We start from the raw sequence: 25,330 nt of genomic DNA on the forward strand, positions 1-25,330 counted from the left end.
ACCATGGAATGCTCGAGAATGCGAAATACCGGTGTCGCTTTCACCCTATTTTTCGCTCTTCATACTTTTTTCATTAAAAAAAGGCAGACTGGGTCACATCGCACTTGTTTGCGGCCGGTAGGAAATAGTTAAAGCCGGACTTCACACAGACTTCTCTCGTGATCACGATCATCGCTACGTGCAAATTGAAGTACACAAAGTTATCTTGTAAAAGACGGCTTATTAACCCATTCAACTTTGTAAAAAGATCCTTTAGTACAAACAAAATCAAACAATTCTTTTTCTAGAATATTAATATTGACATATAATAAATATTGATAAATATTATATAAGGAATTTGATTTTAATTTATTTTCGTATAATACGATTTTTTTCTATAACTCAGAAAATTATTAGAATTGAATGACAAATCTGTGAAGATATATTTTATACATATTTAAAAAAAAATTCTAACAATGAATAAGGAATATTGTGCTATTTCTAGGCTTATTTCGGCATTATGCTTATATATCTTAATTTTGAATTCGCCTCATTTAATTATTGCAAAAATGGAATAATATCGAAAACCATTTCGTTCAAGTTATATATTTTTTGTCTTTTTATATTATCTAATAGGCGGACCCTTTGGACAATTATTTCTGCAGAACATCGAGAGTTTAAGGGTGAGTTGTTATTCTTATACGAAGGATTTAAAGAGAAATCTTTGGAATTGGGGCATATTTATTCGAAGTTTCATCCGGATTAAGCTATTGTTATTATTTTTTAGAGGGGAATGAGGAACACGCGAAATCAAGGTGCGTCGTCGTTGTGACGATGACGATACTCACAGCTGTACGTGACGGAAGGATGATTAAGCCAGAAATTTTTCTCTATAGTTCTTTTTATATAGCAAACGTACGCGCAAAAGTGGGTCAGATAAGCAGCGATAGGTATGGGATTACGTAGTATTCGAGAATCGATGTGATGGTTTCTATTAATCAAAGATTGTTTGAATTTGTGTTGTGAAATTGCGATGGATTTAAGTTGTGAATAAAATATTCTTTTTATAGCAAACATTCAATTTCGAAATTGATATTGTATTTAAAATTATTGTAATAGAATTTAATCTTTAGTGTATAAAATTAAATTTTGCATGCGTTACTAAGAAAAATGTATAAATATTTTAACAATTAATTATATATATATATATACATGTATGTTCTTAAAAAATTTCAGATTAACGATATATTAAAATATATAACATTTCCAATCTTGATATATTCACTGATGCATTGAACGCGTTTATTAATGATTCCAATGAAATCCGAATAAAATATTATCCATTTGCTTTTATAAAAGATAAACCATATATATGTATAAAACAGAGATTTCATTTATGTAAAATATATATGCTATGAAAATGAAATATAACGTCAAATCGAAAAAAATCAATAATTGTTACGAATTTGATTGAGTTATATGTCATTATAATATTGATTGTTGCTTCGTATGATATCGATCAAACTTTCTCAAGTATTGATGAAAGTTTTCAATATATTGAATAGTTTATGCCACAGATAAACAGCAAAAATGTTTGCTCGTTATTCATTAGAATTTTGCGAAGCATTATTCAATTTCTAAATTTGGTACATAAAATTGTTTCAAGTAATCGTTATACATTGAAACAGCTGATTCCGAAATCAGTGACCGTTATTCAGTTTATGTATTGCCGGAAAAATCAATACTGAATTCAGTACAATATATATTTGGTTCCGCGTATTAACTACATATACTGGAATATTCTATTCTTAACCAATGTGCACATTTTCAATTTTATGATTTATATTTAGAAAGCATAATCTTGCAAATAAGCACGAAAATTAATTTTATTAGTGTCATTTTTTAAAATGATTATAAAATTAGAATTTGTATGTGAGGATTGTGTGACAAAATGTGTAATATATTATATTCAACTCGTCAATATTGGAACTGAATATTATATCGATTATTTCTAAGTCCTGTGGCCCCGCATAAAGCTAATAATCATTAACTTCAAGTATCATAGAGAAAAAAACATTGACATTATTTAGCTAGATATTACATCTTAATTTAAAAAAAAATGACATAAATTCTTCTCTTCAACTTTTTAATTAAAATGTAATTTAGATATATTTTTTTAAATCTAGACAAAATTAGTTTTAACGATTTTAGGAAAACGTTTTAACTTTGAATATAATATACATGACTAATTATCATACTACGTAAAAAAACAATGTGATAAAAATAATAACTTATTAAAGCTTACTAGAAAAATCTTAAATAAGTTGCTCAAAAATATATTTAGAAGATATAGTGTTTGTAAAAAAAATTGTTTTATATATATAAATACATTTTTAAAATTGTTTGAAATTATTTCTGGATATCATAAAAAATAGATTTCAGAAATCTATTTAAGAATGATAAAATCAAGACATCGTAATGATTCTATAACTACTATATATTTGACAGACTACGTGGCATATAAATGAGGAGTAGGATCTTTTAATTTTAATGAAAACTTGTAAAATAAGCGAACGGTTTACGAACAACATAAAACAGATCGAAAAATTTATAAGACTTTTTGTTACTTACCGCTTTTCGCGCACTTTTCTGTTTTTCGTTTGTTATATTCAATACGTTCGTGAACCTTTTCCCGACACAAAATTGCTTGGACTTTATCGGTGTATCTTCAGCTCAGTGTTTTATAAAAATTCCAGATTAAGAGAATCAACTCACTGCGTCACTGCAAATTAATTATCGAATTAAATTTTCAGAGGTAAAGAATTAAGAAGGATTTTTATTTTTTTATACTCATTTATTTTCTTAGAAAACCATTTATTTTCTGAAAAGAACAACTTTTTTAAATTTTAAAATATGTATATGTATATTTATGTCTTATTTATATTTACATTTTCATCTTGTTGTTGCCTCGATGAGAGAAATGGGATATCGCTTTTTTATATAAAGTAAAATATTGACATTCTCACCTAAGACCTAAGAGATACTGATTGTCAACAGCGTTCTACGTTGTCTTTGATCGATCGTTTTAATCTTCCAAGGCATTGTTAAAGAAATTAAATCAAGGTAAAACTAATTACACAAGGGGAAATGCCAAATATTGTCAGCAATGCACGTTGTTTGGCGCGATATGTGTACCGATATTAAATTCTTTTACAGCCATTTCCGTCTACGCGTGAATTCCCTGAATAACTTACATTCCTGGTGAGTCTTCCTTCGCCGTTTATTCCTTCGCTACCGAATGAGATTCGACCCTGCAGTTTCATGATAGATTCTTTGGTATTTCTAAATATTTCAACAGCGATTCTTTTCATGGTTTATATTGCGTTTAATGCACCAAAAAAATTTTTAGTCAAGAAACGTCGTCAGGAAAGATTTCGACGTAATGTAAAAATTGATTAATCTTTAGTATTCCCATTAATATCTATAATTAGTACTTCTATTTTAAATTAAAAGTTTTTTTATAGCAAATTAGTGCATGTATATGGCAAGTATATTTATATTTATTTTATTTTTCATGCAAAATAACACAATTTCTGTCACAATTTAAAATAATAAATGTTAAATTATATTAAATTTTGTTAAAACAGATTATGTTAAATTTAAAGAATACCGTATGAATATCAAAATTTGATTGGACAAAAATTTGCACATTTCCGTAAGTTATACATAGAATTAGAGAACTATAGCAAATCGTTGTTGTCATTTGGTTCGATTAACTTAATGTTGAAAATAAATCGCTTGATCGTGTCTAATTATGCCGGATGCCCGTAAAATTTCCATACTTTTTCACCGCGTAATCTCGTCTTTAATCCTTTCTGCTCGGCCACATTTTTAAATTAAATTCTCTGTGCAAATTGGCTCCTGCTAGCACCGTGCCATGCACTGGTGCCTGAACCAAAAAGTTAGTAAAAAGTTTCCATTAGTTGACTTTTAATGTAATAATGTCAATTATTTAATTAATAAGAAATTATTGCAAATAGCAATTTATTTTTGAAATAAAGAAATTAATGAACTCAATATTATTATGTATTTAGTATACAAAATATTAATTCTGGCCCATTCAGATTTATTGTTGTTGTATTAGATTTTCATTTCGTTGATCGTATATCCAGATGCATTTGTTACAAAAATGATGACACGTGTTTCTAATCTACCATTGAATGGACGTGAAAAAAATTGTTTAAATGCCGACATCCTCTTTCGTCGTATGTCGTATTTGTTTTCCCGTAATGGTCGCAATTTAGTCAAGGTCGTGTGGAGAAGAACGAGTAATCGTACTTTAATGGCGGATAATAAATTAGTCGGCCTAATGATAGGAGAGGGAAGAGTACCAGGAGTTGAGTAATTCCGAAGTCGGGATCATTTTTCTCCCCTAAATTCGGCGAGAATTTCACCAGAAACACTATGATTCGCATATATTCTTGGCGTGCATACGTATAGGATATACGATTTAACGCTAAAAATAATTATATCCTATTAAATTTATTGTTTCAAAATAAAATTTAATAGTAAATGCGATTGATATAAACTTTCTCATGTTAAATATTTATCCAAGAACATTTTTAAATATCTTGAGATTTAGTTTTTTTAAAAGATAGATCAAATATTGTCTCGAAATTATTGTTAATCCATAATTGTTATTGTAATAACGCCTTTAACTTTGTACTGCTTTAATTCCGCTGGCATGTCGCCTATAATTACTTTACATGTTCAATTTCATCCGTTTATCATCGGTTCGAAATATTTCAATTAACTTTGGTATTTCGTTAGCTCTTTGTCAAATCGGCATTATTATTCTAATTATCATTCACGCAGGCGCAAGAGTCGCACGGAAGTCTGACATTAATAGCAAACTACTGACGAGGTAGCAAGCGGCTTCCATTTAAATACGACGTAATCTCGCATTACCATAATCTCTTCTCAGCCGCGGAGACCTCCATACTCAATTTATTCGCATTGGTGCGACGCGACGAACGGGTGGGTGGAAGCGCGTATTCTACAAAGATCTACGTGAGATCATGAAGGCGGATCTCGACGACGACGACGACGGGTGTCCTGTCTGCGAAATGAAGAGTAATCGTTGAGACACGTAGCGAATTTCGATATGAATGTGCGAGCACGCATTTATCCACTTAAAAGTGTAGAATTCATGGAACTAAATTGCTATAGATGATTGTAGAACGCTAATTATATAATAATATTAAGAAAAACTGAAAAGATAGAGAAATGATAATTTTTAAGTTCAAATTTCAAAACAATTTGGTCGATATGTTTAAAAATATGCTTTTACTGAGGAAAAGATTACATTATATTTTTATAAAATACAAATATGTATTAAATTAAATAACCTTTACATTGTATAAAATTTTTAACTTATTATATCTTTAATGTTAAAGGTGAAGATTATTTGCTTCTGCCAAAGAGTTTACTTTCCTGAGTTACTTCATTTAGATCCTTCTGCTTACCTCTTCAATTGAAAATTAAAATTTTAAAACATTAATTCCCATAGACCTATATTACTAATTAATTGGCTATTATGAAATAATGAAGTAATATTTCCACAGACGCTATTGATTACTCTAACCATTAGAAAATACGTTTTGAAGTATTTTTATCTGTTAAAGACGATATAACGAGGGAAAATGGGATTTCAACATTTTCACTAAAGAAAAATCTAACTTTAAACTTGAAAAATAGTCAAGGAATCTACAAATGTAATTGTTTTAATACTCTGTATAATTATGTTATTTATATCGATTGTAAATGGTTTCTATATAAACATGATATATATTACATATATATTATATATATTATATGTACACATGTGCATTTTATTTAATTTTCATTTCTTTTTAATTTAATCTGCTGCTTGCTGTTATTTATAATTTATAATCTCATGTAGCAGTCATTTATTTTCATATTTATTAATGAATCAGAGAAAGAATAATATATTTATATGTGAGACAACATATATTTATTTATATAATAATTCATTTATTTTCATATTTATTAATGAATCAGAGAAAGAATAATATATTTATATGTGAGACAACATATATTTATTTATATAATAATTTAATATATGTGTATGTCAATTCTAATGATATATTTAATGGTAAATATCAATTTTCTTCAGAGAGTATTGATCCTCATTTCCCGTCGTGCCGGATTTACGTTTACGCGGAAATAGTCATTTATTGTCACACGACGGAACGAAATGCAAACGCGACCGCACATTCGCATTGGGAAATCCCACGATTTACAGTATGGATGGTGCGTGCTTTATTCGTACGAAATCGCGAACGCGATGAGTTTCAATCAGAGTTCATTCTCGTACATCATATTCGTGGGATTAGATGGTCAGCGTGTCACCAGAATCCCCATATAAATGTAAATTAGTAAGCTTAAAATAAGCGCTTGATGGAGAAATGAAATAATTTTATTATAATTAAATAGAGAGAATAGAAAAATATATAATATTAATAAAAAATATATGAAATAAGGACAATTATATTTTTATATTTAATACCTAAATACTTGAATGTACTAAATTATCTAAATGAAGTTTAATAATAATATTTATTTGGAAATATACGAATTAAAACTAATTAGAAAAAAGGAAGTATATTGTTTCTTTCTTGCACTCCAACCACCTACGCTCTAATTTGCCAATTTTGATTTAATTTTTAATTATTATTATTCAAGCCAATTTTCATTTAATTTCTAAATGATGTTATTTAAATGTAAATTGTGTTAAATTTAGTTGAAAATTACATCGAAATTAAAAGAATAGAAAGGAAGAAAATCGTTTAAAGCGCGTTGCTTTCTTCAAAGGATCTTTAAATGGTCGCATCTTCCTTCATCAGCATCATTCTTCTTTAATTTTTCGCTCTCCGTTTCTTCGTATTCTTAAACATTTATAATGCACATTGTTTAACTCTCTTAGCGGGTCGAGCTATTTTTGTTAAACAATTGCTCGTTTATGTGTAACCGTGGTATGATTTTTCTATTTCGTTCCTCTCATTTATCTGTGGAAGACTAGTATTTAATCTCGGTTGAAAGTACCATTTTCCTCTTTCTTTTCGCTTCTTTCCGCCGTGGACGGATGAGATCTTGCGAGTGACCCAACAGAAAGTAGTGTATGGCTGCAGTAACGAGGTAATTAAGCTGCAGTGTCGAGTAAACTTATATCGACTATGGAAAACACGATTTTTAGAAAAATTTCCTTAATCGTCTGGGAGCAACTTCTATTTGTTTATTATCCTAAATCTCTTCAACTTGACTATTACTTTAAAATTCTTATTTTCTGCTTAATTTTCAGGGAAGACAAAAAACAAAGAAAAAGCCATTTCATCGTTAAGTGATTATTCAGTCATTCAATAATAACTCAAGATATGTGAAAAAATAAAGTTTTAATGTGCTTAAGGAATTTAAGTTGATTAATATTAATGAAAAAAATTACTCGATATGATCGATATTTTTCAAATGAAATATTTACTATGTTAATTTAATCTAATTATAATTTATGATATTTTTGACGAAAATCAAGATTGGCGAGTATTGCAACAAATTTTCTAAATCATTCGATTGCAGATTCGCTGTAGTATAATTTTATTAAATGGGAATACTCCCGTTTGCGTCGTACTCGTCCTTTAATCGTATAATCGATTCAAGTGAAGCGTTTCTTCGTTCCTCTTTCCTGCGAGCGCGAAAAGTGGAAAACTTTGTAGAGCACTTCAGACTCCTATATTTATGCAATGGCCCGATATGTGCTCATCAAATGTATTATTTCCGAAGTAACATTCCACTTCCTTTGAATAAAAAATTACTTTTTTTATCATATTTGCGCTATATTGCAAGAAAATAAATTTCACGAAGGAAGAGAGAGATAAAGAAAGAAGCAAGATAAAACGTACGCGCATGAAATAATAATACAAAGCAATAATACGGCAAATGGAAAAGCGATTGAGGAAAGTTTAAAAGAAAAGCAGAAAGCTCGGAATGGTGCAAGCTGGCAAATGCAATAACATCTAATGAAGTTTTAACAACGTGTCTAGTTAAATTAAATGAAAATAATTGCCGCTATTATTATTGTTGGGAATACGCGTCTCTGTTTTAGTGGAATAACCGTTTATAGAAAGATCACACTTTATAGTTGAGTAAAACGAACGCAGTCATTTCTCTCTCCGAATTAGGCCGGATTAGTCAGAAATTCATGGGCGTCTATCGGAACGTCGTTATTCGGGATTAGCGATAAGGACGATGTTGGTATCGAGCGTCGGCGTTAGAGCAGGATAAATGAAGTTAGTTTCTTTAAGGAAGATGTTCGATTTAAAGAAAGGAAGGGACCGTGCCGTATAATAAATTTCGACAGTGTCGCGATCGTGCGAGTGTGATGCAGCCGTAATTTAAAAAATTCAAGCAGAATTAATTAAAGCGGCTATTAAGATGAAGAGATTAATGATCAATGCAAAAATGCATCTAATTGAGATGCGAATATATAAATATCTTAGTTAATAGTATCTTACAGTATCGAGAAGGAGATTACGGTATAATGAGTATTTTATTACAAAGTAAATCAGATCAAGTGGAAAAGCCTGCTATTTAAGGGCGAATAGCAGATTAAAGTGGATTGAATTGAACGCTTCGGAAGAGCTTTAGCTATCGCGTAGACAAGTAGACCATAACGGATAATCCTCAAGATTACTATATTGTTCCTTATTAGTGATCATGCTTTCATCGGTGGTTTCATTACAAATCTAGCATTACGCGATAATCGGCCGGTTAAGAATAATAATTGAACTAATAATTAACAGAATTAGTGTAATCGCGTTTATGTTAAAAACATTATTAATGTATTTCTAATCGTTAATTGTAGGATTAATATATTCTAAGCTTTTCTTATACTTTGTATTTTTTGTCACCTTTTCGTTTAACGACGTTCTATCGTTTTATTTGAACCTACTTTTTACATCGTTTCTTTCTCAATATATCCCTTCAAATTCGTCTCCATTATCAATGATGCTGAGCACGCGTTGTCGTTAAGTTATGAGAAGAAAATCTGAAACTTTCCTCGAGCATCGGTGCCTGGAAACTTCTAAATCTACCATGTAACAAATAAAAAAGCGTATTGTATGTCTGGTGAAATCCTGATATCGTAAGAAGAACTCGCTGTCACACGGGTCAGAGAAGAGACAGGCGTTCTATCCCGTTTGGTGACGTCCTTACATCTGACGTTGACACACCGGCATACCAGGTATACGCCGGGTTGGAGGTATCGGACATATATAAATAGATTTTTCAACGTCGCTTTGCCTCTGCTTTCTCGTCCTTGCGCACTATGTACAGTTTTTCTCGCTGTATTTATTTTCCCGTTTTATTTATCCCTCTTTGCTGACCTGACGATTCAATAAATGACAAAGTTCAAGCCGATGAGGTAAGCGGCTTTTGCAAATCTCTCACGTACTTCCGCCGAAACTCCATTGCAACGATACCCATAAACTTCAAAGGGATTATCGATTCATCATCTCGACAACTGATTTGCCCATGTCTGTTTATATATGCATCATCGAGAGGTAGATAGATGTATATCAAATAGGTGAGAATGTATACACACAGAGGGATTTGTAATTAATTGCCGTGTACTCAATGTAATCGCTGTATAATTAACGAAATTACATGCAGGAGGAATAACCAGAGGTTAATTCATGATAGGCTCGGTTATTTTATTTAATCTATTGTAAGTAAGAAAATATCGGATTACATATTAAAATAAAAAATAACGAAGACAGTGCCGTAATTAACTCTCAAATATTAATGAATCTGAAATTAAATGTAATTTTGAATACCTTTTGCAAGTTGATTTACAGGCTTGTCATAAGATTATAAAACAATAAACAAAAGTTGTTATTATTCAACCTTTGCAAAATTTATATTAGACGCGTGAGCAAACAGCAATTTGTTCGCCTATTTATGAACTAGTAAAATTATACGCCTGGATAACAGAATTGTTACGCAAGCCGCTGTGCGACTGAAACTTTCTCATTTTCAACTATCGGCTACCATTGTATTGGAAATATTCCCTTTTCTCTTCTGTCACTGTGCTATGCGGCAATTGACGTAAAATCGAATCGTCCACACGGGACCTTTAAATGTATAGTGTAGTATACGACGATATCTTTCCATGCGTCGCTATCTCTCTCTTGAAACTTTTTAAGTAAATTATTATCAGTTTGACTTATATATAGATCGAAGCGAATAAATAGAAGTGCAGTGAATAACAGTATTGAATTGCGTTACAGAATTTAACTCTATTAAGTCCATTGAATTACACAAATTAATTTCAATTCAAGATACTTATTGTTATAAATACTTATTGTTATAAAACTCTTTGTTATTTAAAATCTCTTAAAATGGAAATTAAAATTAAAAATTGCATTATTTACGCTTTTCTCTGAATATTTGAAAATATTAATCTAAATATATTAATAAATTTACTAGAAAAATTTACTATTTAAGCTGTTAAATAACTCACAGAAAAAAAGCAAAAATAGGATAAGAAAGAATTTATATCTTGATATTTGTAAGTACTTATTGAAAGAAGAATTTTCTTAATTAATAATTAAATAAATATCATTATTTCTTATTTATTTTTATTTTAAGACTTATTATTGTATTTTTTTTGCAAACGCAGGAAATCAATATCTTAAAGAGAGAACTATGCGAGATCAATTAATCATATACTTCATACATTATGTACTGTATTACTATTTATTAATTCAGGAAAACAAATATCTCACTATATGCATATTATAGTAGTTAATTAATAACTTCCATTTGTAAAAAATATTACATATTGATAATACACATTATTGTTGTATAAAACTTAATGAAATATCGTTGTTTTCTTGCATTTTAAAAATATTAGTGAAACGTTATTAATAGAAAATATTTTCGAAAAAATGTTACATATATTGCAGGCTATTAAAATTAATTACGCGAGATATGTTATATACTTATATAATATAGCATATATATCACACTTAATAAAATATTTTAAAAATGTACTAATTATATATATAATAATATATTTTAATGGTTCAGAAAATAAAGAATAATTACTATTACATTTTAACAGTTATAAGCTTCTATTTTTATTTTTATTATTATTTCTATATGAGAGTTTCTATATGAGAAATAAATTCGTGGAAATTAAATAAAAAATAAAAAGTATCTCGACCATTCTGAGATCGACTATATTTCATTTCTGTGTCATAAGGCAAGCGCATACATTAACATCTAATCAACTGTGTACGGGTCATTATAATTCATCTTACGGACGTCATATGAAGCGGAACGCTATTTTCGCAACAGTAGTGCGGCTCGCTATTACGGTCAGCCATAGAATGCACCAGGTCTCGGACGTCAGAGCGGAACAACGCGCAGCGCTACAGGCAATGCAGTAGTAAAGGCAAACGCCGAGGCAGTCTTTATCGCAGTAGAAACAGCTTGCAACGCTACAGACGCAGCGGTCTGGTCGCAGCCGTTGCGGTCAACCTACAATCGTCTTCCGGAATAATATCGGCTGTCTTTGTTGCGAATAATGTTTTGTAAAACAATCAACTGTGCGTTTTAAATTTTCTATTCTTTGTTACTCAAAACTAGAATAAAGATAATTAAAAAATCCGATAATAACTACTCTTTCTCGTTCTCTCTCTTTCTCTAGTAGAATTTCATAAAAAATAGTTATTACACAGATATATAATTAATTTATATGCATTTCTTATTCAACATGATGATCTAATAAGATTAGAAAAATACCAGAATTGTTATCATAAATCGCATCGGATTGGATGTTACGATCAGTTTAATTCAAATACAACGAATAGGATAGAATCTCGTTATGCTGACAGAATAGGTGTCCGAATTATACCTCGGAAGAGCACCGGCGTATCTCTTTGGTCTATTTACAGTTATAATCGATGCGCCGTTCCCACGAGGTACTTTGTTAACTCGGTGCGTGTGCAGGTGATCAGATTCGGACATGGTTCGTATACGGCTTCCGGCTGGATAATGTAATTTCTCACTCATGCATGCCGCGCATATACTAGTATGTACCTGCAACGTTCTGCCGTGTCGTCACAGACAGTTTATCGGAGCTCAATCCTCATTGCTCGTCATAACTTTTGCGTGGAAATTCTAACGTGATCCCAAGTCTAATGCAAAGTTAGCAATGCTAGGTTTCATTACATAAATGCGTGGTTGATACTTGTTGAAATATTGCATGGTTTTTTCACATACACACATGTATATATACACACACACACACACAATATAGTTACAATAAAATAGTTTAATTGTGTTTCATTACTATCGATTAAGATATCCAAAAATATAGAATAGATAGAAAATGATTACTAATTTTTAATATAGAGAAATTACTGTGGCGCTTTCTAAGAATATTTAAACTTTTATTGTTTCAACTATGCGAAAAAATTATAAAAAATAATTTATGTATGAAAGTATTTAAGTATCTCAATACTGACGCGACCTTTCAGATTATTTAGTAAAATACAACTTTAGAAAGAATTTAGAAAATTTTTGTATTATTATTATTAATATTATTATTATTATACAGTTAGAATAGTAAATAAAGAGTGAAAAGAAATCTTTGTTTTTAGACTCTTCTGTTTTTCGTTATTAGTCTGCACCTAAATCTTTAAATCTTCGTCGGAGTTTGCGCGATTAAGACATCCGGTTTGTGAATTATTCAGTATCTTAATGGAGGAATAATGCCTCATAACGCCTACAGTCGAAGCGTCAGGACGATTAGAATCCATTTTCCCGTGTCGGCCTCGTAGCGGTTTTGTTGCTCAAGGGACTTCCATCCCTTCCACTTCTCATCTAATCGATCCTTCGACTTCTAACGTTCGGGGAATACGTCTTAATCTCCTCTCGTCTCACTGAATTGATCTTTAAAATATGAGAAAAAAACCTTTCATTGCTTTCTCGAGCGTGTTATTGGGATAAATCGTGTTCTCGTACTCTCCAATTAATTAATTTATATTTAGTGAATTAAATGGCTTACCGATCTAAAACTGAATTCGCGATTCATTAGTTTCCGCATCAGTTAAAATTAATTATATTCAATATGATACAAGCATACTTCTGTAAATAATTATATATATATATATATATATATATATATATATATATATATATATATATATATATATATATATATATATATATATATATATATATATATAATTCATGCAAAAAAGAAGTTTAATTATTTAATATTTTGTAAAAGAATATTTTTTTCTTACATCTACATATATATATATATATATATATATATATATGTATATAAAAAATTTTGATTTATTAATCGGATTTTGATATGCGATACTAATGAAAAAAATGTTACATTTCATATACATTTTTGATCGATAAGAATATTAGAAATAATCCATTATCTGAAAGATTTCGAATGTTTTGTACTGTCAAAAATTAGATAGCGGACAAGTAAGCAATATAAATTATATTGGCTTTCTTTAAAATCTCTTCGAAGAAACACTCTTCTATCATTACATTCTCTTTATAACGCCTATGTCGCTTCTTATATTTTTCCTCTTGCCTTCTTCATTTTCAATCTTCTCTCGGCAGCCATTTCGATTCTGTCGAACCGAAGTCTTTCAATCCTCTTTTCGTCAATTATTCACAGCCATCTGCTCTCGTCTCTCCTTTGGGCTTTACGATTATCCGCGGCCTTTCTCGTTATATTTTCCGTGCCGCAATCTCACTCCCGACACCGATGCTTTTGCACAATTGTTGACTGAGGTGAATTGACGTTGATGTTTCATTATCTTGATTTAGGAAAGTACCAAGTTTTATATCTATGTGCTTTCTAATCATTCGACATACTATTTTAGAAACGTAAATAATTTCCGTTACATATTTTTTCAGTTAAATTTATAATATTAATTATAAAATTAATTTTTTTATCATCTATTTTATTTTAACAATAGTATTTTAGCTTGTATGTTAAATGTGTAATCAATGCTATTATTTTATGCATCGTGACTCTGGCACTTTACATCAGTGAGACAATATTGATAATGCATTTTCCTCGGCAATCATTGGTGTTTGTTCGCACAGAAGTGCCTATTACAGGATGTCGTTCTACTTTATTTTCCGGTGCGAATGAGATTTTTGTAACTCTTCACTGTGCGACTTTTCGGACAATATAAGCGAGTAAAATTCAACACTGAGATACGCCCGCTCGAAATTACTCGTCGTAAATCATTTCTCGCGTTTCACGCTTGACATTCTCTTTCGCGACTGTTTTCCTTCATATCGAACGAAGACGGGTATATGCTGCTCATTTCTAAAAGCTTTAAACTTTCAAGAGCTATTACAAAGATGCGTTGCGATTTATAGCCTATTGTATTGCAAGAAACAATTTTATGTCGAACTTAGAACATTTTTGCTCTGTGCGAATAAAGTTGTGCTGTAAAATCATAAATTTTTAATGTTTCAATTATTTATGCTTCCTCCGTTATTCTCAGAATGAAAATATTTAGAAAAATGAAATATAATGTTTTATATAATAAGAACATGCAATTCATAAAATATCGATATTTATGATTATATTTATTGATTAAATACATATTGATTATAGATATATATATGTATTGATTTATAATAAATAAAAAAATTGATTATTTTGATATATTAATCGAATTTGATATTCAAGAAATTATGGAAACATCTTGGAAAATAGATTTTTTGTACAGCTATGAAAAATTTATCGTTTCGAATAGTGGAAATCGTAGTACCCATGTTTGCGTTGCAGATTTTGTTGGCTATGTATATCGCACATCGTGCTTGTGAGAAGAAGTTTCTTGCAAAAACGTCGGTTTTACATTCATGGGAGGAAATATTTAGACGTAAATACATACTATATATATATATATATATATATATATATATATATATATATATATATATATATATATATATATATATATTGCTCGTTCTTTTATTTTCGGAGATGGAAACTCGGAAAAATGCATCTTTGTATAAGTTATAATTGTGTGGTGAAATATTTTATTACTGCGCAAAATCTAGTCTTTTATGCGAAAAGCTTTCTCGAACAGCTTTTCGTTATTCCGCCACACTGCATCCAATACTGGTCTATACTACTCGAGGGGCATTGTGCGGTTGAGCTTTGGCGGAACGGAATGTGCAATGAATTAGTCATTAGCAGATCCTTCGCCTTGTGCTTCGCATGCAGTTATGTGTACTATCTTATGCAAAGGATACTCGATAACCTGGTAATTAACGAATTGCTTTTGCATCAACATAGTTACTGAACTTTTTTGCGCATAAATGAAATATAGGGTACAATAGAATGATATTTGATCTCAGACAGTCATAATTACATATAGTATATAACATTACATATATGTAAATATATGTATATAAATCGCTTTAGAGATATAATAAAGTATCATTTTTATTATATATGATTTATATTTCTATTTTTCACTCCACATAACAAAAAATATTAAAGTATTCGGGTACTTTTAAATGAAGTAATATCATTTCTCTCGTCGTTATATAAAATGTAACATAAATAATCTCACTATAGGGAGGCAATGTTTTATGGTTCGACTACGTCACTGGGGGGATTCAATGCTCCAGTAGATAACATACTCTCGCCGGAGGAATCGTCGATAGTTCCATTTCCATTGCAAATCTTTATTGCCTCGATGTGGCTGCGGGTCAGTTTTATCAGTGCGGAGTCATTTGTTTTCTTTATACCGGCATCGTGTCATGAAAACGAGACTCGGCTGCTACTCTTTGGCTTTCTCTTTGGCGACGGAATCGATTCGTCTAGCACTTTCGTTTCCTTCATTTATATGTCGGTGTTTTGCACCTTATTTCTGCCCTTTTGTTTTCTTACATCTTGATTATACAGTTTGCGATTTTATATTTCTTAAAACGTTCAAAATTATTGCAACATAATATCCTAAGCTCGAAATTATTAAATTTTCAATCGAAGGCGTTTTTTAATGTTTTGAGGATTTAAGAAATTAAAACAATAAATGTATATGTTAATGTAAAAAAACGCGGATTCCAGACAGAACGTTAAAGATATACAGAAAGAATTATATATCACTGTTTAAAAAAATCATTGCTTAATTAAAAATATAAACAAAAAATTGTAGTCACTTCTTGGCAACGGATTTTTTTGACGCAAGAAATTTTAAAGAATCCGTTTATTCGCACGCATTTTACAACATTTTAAATTAAGCAGTAAAAAAATTCAAAAAAAAATAATACATCTATTCATATTATTTGAACGTCAAACAATTCGCGGAGAAAATGGAATTCTAAACGATTGATCCCATCGTGAAATCGTCCGGCGAAAGTTTCATCGGGGTGCAATATCCAAGAAGCAATATCGCCGATACTCATATCGTTACTGATTCGGTACGTACGCGCGAAAAGCGCGCGCTGCGCCGCAGGTTGAAGAGCAATCCATCGCGGCGCCATACCTGTCGATGTTTGCGGAAAAAAAGAATTATTGGACTTGGCGCGTGTCCCACTGCACATTTCCCGTGGGTGTCCGCGACCGAAAGGAGAATAAAAGCATCTCTCGTCCCTCTCTCGTATCCCGATCTGCTATCTCGCCGCGTTATCTCTCGACGAGGCATTTTTAAAATTGTTTGCATGGTGCACAAAGATTACGTCTTCCGGTGATTTTACACTTTCGTTTACGTTTTAACGTTAAACGAAACTTTATTCTGCTTTATATACACGCATAAGATATTTAAAATTTTCTATTTTCCGAGAAAAGTTTTCTCTTGGGCAGAACGCGTATGCCGTCTCCATATATTTTTTTATGGCCATAAAATTAATACCACCTCGCGCATAAAGTAGGATATGAAGTAATAAGAGAGTAGAAGAGAGGGTTTTAAAGACACAAGATTTTTGGCTTAAGACTTTCGACCTGCACGGCTCCGCCTTATCCTCGTCTAAATCGGGATTATTCTGCCGACCAGGCATTAGCCGAAGAAATGCGGCAAAAGTTTTGCATCCAGCTAGCAGCATTCACCGTACAGGCGTCGACGAAGTTTTCGCACCTGGGAGTTTTCTCGATGGGGGAAGATGCTCGCGATGCGCTTGACGTCTGCTTCGAAACTTCCGGAAGTTTTCGATTAGTTCGCGCTACGATGCATACGAAACTATTTCGCCGGATATCGAAGGTGTCAATCTTCATAAAAAAAGGACAATCTCTCTGTTATAAGAATCGGTTATGGATATTAACGATACCTGCTTATCGGGAAGTTTTGTTGATTAAATAAGTAATTTTTCTCTAATTTTATTAGGATTCATTCATTTTGAAAAGTCTTTCACTGATCTTTATATACATACATATGTTATTATAGTAATAAAGATATATTTTGATAAAATTTTGCTCTTATATTCTTTTTTATATTGAAAAATATATATTTGAAATGATTCTAAATTAGAGAAGTCACGAAAAGCTACCGGACATCTTTATTATCACATCTATATTAAAGCAACTTTCTTTATTAAAAATTATCTATTTTATTTCTTTATTAAAAATTATTTATTTTATCTATATCATTCATAAACCAATATTCATAAATCATCAATTACTATAGTTACTATATGCTGTATAAAAAGTTTATATTATATAATAATTATATAATACTTTTGCACGCAAGTTACTTTTGCACGTTACTATATGCTGTATAAAAAGTTTATATTATATAATAATTATATAATACTTTTGCACGCAAGTATATCACTAGCGTTTTACCGAATCGTATATTAAATTATTAAATCACCGAATCTGGATAGATCTGACATTTGCCTGATTAAAAGAATTAATATTATTTATATATGATATTTAACGAGAGATATTGTAACATTTTATTGCCTTTTGTGCAATAAAATACTAGTAAGGGTTCTTGGCCGAAGGAATGACCGAAGGGGAGTGGGTCAAAGTGGATCGTAAAAACTTATGCGGGGGCGGGTATGATATTAATGCTGCGAACTCGCGGGTGCACTTTACAGGCAGCACGCGAGTCTACAAGGCCACAATAACCCATTGTGGATCAGCAAAGTAGTTTCCGATATCGACCGATAAATTTAAATGTGCTCTCGAGCAGCCATCGAGGCGCCACGCCCGCGGCACGTGCGTCGACAGAAAATCGTTAAAGATGCGGAATAGCACCGGCAAAAAGGTACTGAAAGGGTCATAGAGACAGATGAAAGAGAGCAGCGCAAAAATCGAACATTAGCAACACACATTATTATTGTCGGTTCGCTCTTAAAGTAGACAGAGTGCATCATGTTTTCATGTGAACCCGCGTATCTTACATGTAACTTAAGAGTGTTAAAAAGTATATGATCAATATGTATTTGATATATACTATATTGAAGATCTTTTTTGTTGCTTTGTATGTGTATGTGGGGGAGGAGAAAATTTAATATAAAATTTATATCTATATATTTTTCAATTGAAAATACATTTTTGATATATAATAATTAAGAATGATATATGAATATGTCCTGAAAAATACTACAATGCACATAAATATATATGTATATTCTATTTCAATCATTTTATTACTTGTTTTTTACATCTTTTGAAAAACATCAAATTCTCCTGTGATATCTAGCACATTATTTATTACAAGATCTAATTTTGCGTTATTACACCAATATTCTGTAACAATTTACTCGCGCGTGAGATAATTCTCATTGTCAGGTGAATTCAAATGTCGAGGACATTTGATTATTTTCAAGTCTGCGGATCTTCGAGTATTATTCAGTGACGAGTGTACAGTTTAGCTAAAATCGATTACGTCGCATGCTTGGGATTAAATCGGAGAGGAGATACAAAGCACTTCTGTCACCAATCAGAAGAGAGGAAACGAACCCTATGCAAGGAAGTGTCGATTTCGATTTCAGCTTTGAAGCATTCTCTAGAGATTCGGATCAAACTGTACGATCTCCGTTGTGTCGGAAACGAACGTGGCTCTCTTTCCGCTTATCGTACATGTCGTGTATATATATCCAGCGGGTAAAATCGAGATGCATAGAGATAGAGTAAGCCCGAGGAAGAGTAAATCCATTGGCCAAGCTTAGTTATGTAAAGTCCTGCCCGAAGCGACGTGGTCGGATTTCGCACCTGTGATTTCGAAATTTGTGGAAATATATGAAACTTGAGGGAAATATATGATGTCAAGATGGATAAAATTTTAACAGCGCATACGATGATTCGAAGTTATATATCCGTATTTTTCCGGCATTTTTAAAATTATTTAAAAGAAAGTCTAATGCATAATAATTAATTTCTATTTTAGTCTCATTCTTTAATTTGCATATGCAAAATGTTATTTCCTTTTAGTCGATTATTATTAAAGCTATTCGCAACTTTCTTCGATTAATTTCTTAAACTTTCTTATAATTTTTTCGGACTAATTTTCCAGATAAATTGCGAGATTACCGCTGTTTTACTAGCGACTTGTGTGAATCTATGTTCACTGTTAATATATTTCCTGCTGTATACACATAAAGTATGATGAGGCAGGAGTTTGCTTTTGCTTCGAGAGCATTTCAGTATTTCAGCTAGTTTCCCTTTAATTTCTAATCCCTCAAAGGAGTTGTTCGTTAGATTAGTTCTTGCAGAATTTCTGTAGCAATCGCAATCGTTAGTTGTTCTATTTCACTCTGAACGTCATCGTCGTTTCACCATCCGTAGAGCAGTAGTTACTTTAATATCCTTTCGACAGTGGCATAGTGTGACACGAAATGAATATTTCTGTTTTCTTTCAACTGAGAAAAGCTTATATTCTTAATGTGGTCTTTTTTGTAAAAATATAAAAAAATTTATAAAAATATATTTTATTTTTTCTTTATAAGATATTTTGAATATAAATTGTTATATTTTTTTATTACACAATATATATAAAAGTTACAGTAATTTTAAAATGTTTTTATATTATGAGAGAGACAACGCGTTTCCGTCAACATTTCATAGCATTAACTAGATTTTCATAGCATTAATCTAGATTTATGCTTTGCTTCTTGATATATTTCATCAAAAGTTTCTTGCTCTCAAAGGATTATGACAGTTTGTAGAATTAACCAACTGGTGGCTATCGAAAACTAAGTTCCTTTAACGTTTTAGCTTTTACTACTGCTGATTGCTATATCTACTATTTAGTTCATCTAATTTAGTATTTTAATTAAATTGTTACTTAAAACATTTTATTGAGAAAAATTTCCCAATTTTTATCGATCTCTTTGAAGAAACTTAACTAAGATTCTTTTTCTTTTAATAAGTAATAAGCAATTAATAAATAACAAATTTATACTAAAAGTTTTGCTGTGTATTTTGCTATTTTAAATATGATGAAAATTTGTATAAAATTCTACATCAAGGATTTGTCTTTATTTTTGATAGTGTTAAATCTGCGTCTGGGAAAAGATGTGAGATTTTACGGAATTTTTAAACAACAGTAATCAGTTTCTAGATATATTCTGTATATCATTTATAGGCATCACTTTGATAATTTTCTTGAAAAATATAATGAAGCGAATCCTGACAATGTTCGGTCACCAGTATTGCTGCGTTACTTGATTGCAAAAGCAATAAAAGAAAAGAAAAGTTGCAAATCTAAAATAATGATTATAGCAGTCTTGATGATTATTCATAATGAAATGCCCATTTCGCTATTGGGGCTTTTATGATAAAACAGGATTATTCGTTGATTTCTTTTCTACCGAAGCTTGCGCGGCCTCGGCTATTTAATTAAGGAATTACAGACGCTCGTTTTGTCTTCGGAAGAGCGCGTCCATTTGTAATTCCGTCTGCGCATTTTTGTTCCTTTTGTCTCTCGGTATTTTATCTGTTCTTTATCTCTTTCGCCAGCTAAGAAAAACATAAGTCGAGAGCAATTCACAGAATGAAATGTTAATATTCATGTTTTAGATTACGAGGAGTAGGAAAGTGTATTGAAGTTTGAACATTGAATTATCGCAAATTATTCATTCAATATTCATTGTATATAATTGTGAATTTTCTATATTCTTATATTCTTTATTTCCCAGCATTTTTATTCTGCAATAAATGTCGCCATCTTAGAACGATTAAAGAATAATTCTTTAATTCTTAGCGTCTTTTGGATTTTCTAAAGTACCTTAAAATTGCCATCCTACCGTGATTATCCATGATTCGATGGATCTTAGATTATCCTTTATTTCTGATATCGGGCTACATCAGCCGGTAATCGAAGGATACTTGGTGCTTATCCTCCATTCTTGAAAGCTCCAAGTATAAAGGACGCATCGCAGAGTTTGCTAGCTAAATCCGTAGAAATTGGTGCTTGCACTTTCCGACACTCTCGTCTCTTCCGATGAGCAATCGTTTCAAGCTAACAGATTAGCTATACGTTGTTGCAAGTTACTATCTTTCATAATCCTTCTATTTTGTTATGGTACGTAATCGTCTAATATGATTAAAATCGTTCGCAAAATTGGATCAATATATACTCTGAATATTATTTTAATTGAATTTTATAATTTAAAATATGCAATTGTATAATGATTATTTTATCATCTCTTGAAAATAAGAAAAAGAAGATTTAACAAAAGAGTACGTTTGATTAAAATTTTAATGAGGAAAATTTGATTCTCTAAATTTTAAGAATTTGTGAAGAAGTGCTTGATTTTTTAAAGATATACATATTTTATGACAGTACTTTTACGCAAGGAATTATTTCAGAATTGTCAACAAAAAAAAGATCGATTTTTCTGAAAGCAAGTACATATCATTTGTGAGTTTATTGCAAACATTGAACGGAAAGAGATATCGAGATTTCTCAAGAGAGAGAAAGATACGGAGAAGAATATGTAAATCGAGAAAATGAGCGAGGAAAAGACGAGAAAAAATACAAATGGAAAGTTTGGGTGAATCTCGCGATGGAATACATTTTTGCGGTACATATCGAGAGATTTCGACAGAGTTTATCGGGAAGAAGTCCACTACGATCGCAATGTCTGTGGAATATTGTGGGTCTTTCAATTCTCTGCATTTTTTAGCATCAAATATGCATCGATTATGTTTTATTCTATCGCAAAGGGCAATATTCATAAAATGCCCGAAGTTGTAGGTGACATTTCAGAAAGTTTATCGCCGCTTTAGAGATGAAATAAAATATATCGATTAAGCATAATATTACAGAAATTATAGAATATTAAAATATAAAGTTAAAATATAATAGCGTACATAAGGATATGTATTATATATATCATTAAATATTAATTAATGATTAAATTAATAGATATTATTTATTATATTATGAATATGTAAGTTTAGAATCCAAATATAATATATATTTAAATACGTCTATATTTGTGTATATTAATATATGTATCTAATATTTATATATAAAATATGCAATATGCGCAATTCTCGTAAACTATTCGAGAAAACTTAACTTTGAAATTTCCATAAAGAATTTATGAAATTTCAGAATTTCGTACTTGGAATTTATAAGATCATTATTCTATCCGAGGCGATTGCATGTTGGTGGAGTTTCGAATTTCGCAAATTGGAGTGAAAAATAACCTTATGCCAAAAATATTCCGTACCAAAGTGCCATTTCAGTTTTCTCGCCCGCAGTCTGCAACGGAGTTCCATCTCTTGCCCACCGTAGTTTTACAGTTTGTCCGAAAGTTCTGCAGTTTGCGCGAACTTCGTTAGGATGGATTGCCGACGCGCGAGTTAACGCGTGCGAGAAGTTCCATATGTGACTGAGAGTGTAGCTTGTAAATTTCTTTTCACTGAACGATATATCACATTCGTGACGCAGTGTTAGCGAATTCCCGTCCGCGGACGATCCAATAATTCTTACAACACCTGCGCGCGGATATGGATGGATGATTCATCCTGACCATTTTGGTTCTCGTGACCTTACGCTATAATTTTAGCGAACTCTCGTTTTAAATAATTAATTTTGTTATATTGCGTTTTTTATTACGAAAACACAAAATTAGGAAAGATGCGATTATTCCAAATAATATATTTGCCAATTATTTTGAAAAATAATATCAAATATATTTATAGAAGAAGAATTATTTTTGGTCGTGGAGTAAAGGAAAGAGAAACAGAATAATAATTATACCATTAAAACATTAAATATTAATTAATTATCAATATTAATGAGTTTAATTAGCAATAATAATGGCTCTCACTTTAATTATTGCAGATTTTTCGATTCTATCGTGAAAAGTAATTTTTTTCTTTAATGTGATTATATGTACATGGTGATTGGATAGTGAATAATTGTACCAAGGGGGATATAAATTGCCTTCGGACGAAAACTCGTTTTCGTTTCGCGTATCGAGCGAGAAAGGCGTTCGCATAATTCACCCATAAATATTGCCGGTCGTCTATATGCTGCGCTGCGCAATTTGGTGGCGAATTTGTATGGCGCAGGTGCAAGTACACTTATGCTAAGTGCATTTTATGAACGGTATACAGATGTATGGGGCGTTAACATTTTTAAAACAAGCTAATCTTTTTTTGGTATATTTTTTATAAGCAAAAGTGCAAATGTAAAATCTTTAACATTTCGTATTTGCATACTCTACGGCAAAATATTCAACAAAATATTTTTCTTCAAACTGATGTCTGGTTTGCCTGAAATATTTTTGTTCGGTGAAAAATTATTTTCTCTCGTGTTGCACGTTTCACAAAGAAATATTTTTACGGCAAAAAATGTTGTTTCTAACGACATTTCGACGCGCGTGTACGCCCCACAGCATAATAAAAATAATGTATTGTATTGTTATATTACAGCATACTAACACCAAGGAGGGTTAAAAGCTACGGGACATAAACTGCAGAATTAGAATTGTTGCTATTCATTAGCAGCATAAAGAGCAAGTTGCAGAACATCTCCCATTTACCCGACTCACTATCCTTCAATGATCAGGAGCTACAATGTATTTGCTCGTTCTGAATTTCTCTGCCTCGCGGGCTTCGCTTGTTTGTTGTGCTTTGTGCGCGTTTCTCAGCTACTTCCATCATATTCCCCGTTTTTATTTGCCCGTTTTAATATTACAGTTACCCTGTTATGCTTCACAGTTCTCGTATAACATAGATGTGTAACTGGAGAATATGTCGAGTAACGGAAACTTTCTCAATGAATGAAATAGAAGCATATAATGTATGCATTGTCTTAACATTTTGGTCTGTGTGGTAACATTATGACAGTTTTAAATCTCCTTTCATTTATTCTGGAAGTAATAATACGAGATATTACTGGCATTTTGGTTATTACCACAAGACTTATACATATTATAGCATTTTAACGTGATACCCTTGCCAGGTTTAAAACGTTCATTTTGTCGGGCTTAAGAGGTTAAAATTAGAGGCTGGATTAATAATTACTCGAATCCTTTCTATATTAAAACATTTAGTGTGTGTGACGCGCTTTTATATATTTATGTATATTTTTATAACTTTATAATAATAGAGATGTATATTTAACTTTATAATAATAGAGATGTATATTTTTATAACTTTATAATAATAGATTATAATTGGAAGATCTCACACATAAATACACACATACAAAATCATTATACCAATCTCAAAATGTTATTGTTTAATCTAGGCACTTATAGATCTTATTAAAGTTTTATTAAACTATACAATAAAAATCTGTTTTAAAAAATATCCATGTACTATAAAAATGCATATGTATTGCAATTCAACAAAAAATGTCAAAGTGCTGATAATGTTCGAATTATAAGCGATCAAAGATTAATAGATTGCAAATGAAGCGCTTTAAACTTTGAACATCTAGAATATTATCATAAAATTGAATATAAATGGGAAAATCCTGAGGCGTAGGCACGATTAAAGACTTAATTATTGTTGCGCAATGTTGCAGCTGCCGCCCGAATGTGCAAAAATATTAGTAGTGAGTCTCGTTATTTGAGTCTCCCAAGAGGTATCGCGGGAATGGCGAGTAATAATTTCGTAATTACCGAGCCTGTTGCTCCCCGGGGAGGGCTCGCGCGGTCATGGCAAGTATGATTTTGCATTCGCGCCACGGATTCTCGAAGGTATCGTTGTTGCGAGTGCGGGCAGGATGGGAGAAGGAAGAAACTACGAGAATTCCCTTTGCGTCTCTTTCGTGTTTGTCTTCTTGTCTGCGGAAATACCAGTGTT

The 25,330-nt window shown here is 31.3% G+C and overlaps 1 protein-coding gene across 1 annotated transcript in view; it reads left to right on the top strand.

Annotated features, from left to right (window-relative positions):
- Positions 1-757: 757 nt before the first annotated feature.
- LOC145971245 (uncharacterized) overlaps positions 758-25,330 on the top strand; it is a 97,752-nt gene continuing 73,179 nt past the window's right edge. The window contains exon 1 of the mRNA XM_083098718.1: positions 758-794. Coding sequence (XP_082954844.1) covers positions 773-794 — 22 coding nt within the window. The 5' untranslated portion in view covers positions 758-772. The remainder of the gene's footprint in view (positions 795-25,330) is intronic.

Source organism: Camponotus vicinus, unplaced genomic scaffold (genome assembly GCF_025532165.1).
Source record: "Camponotus vicinus isolate PSW18456_S1 unplaced genomic scaffold, iyCamVici1.0 SCAF_4, whole genome shotgun sequence".
Classification (NCBI taxonomy): Eukaryota; Metazoa; Arthropoda; class Insecta; order Hymenoptera; family Formicidae; genus Camponotus; species Camponotus vicinus.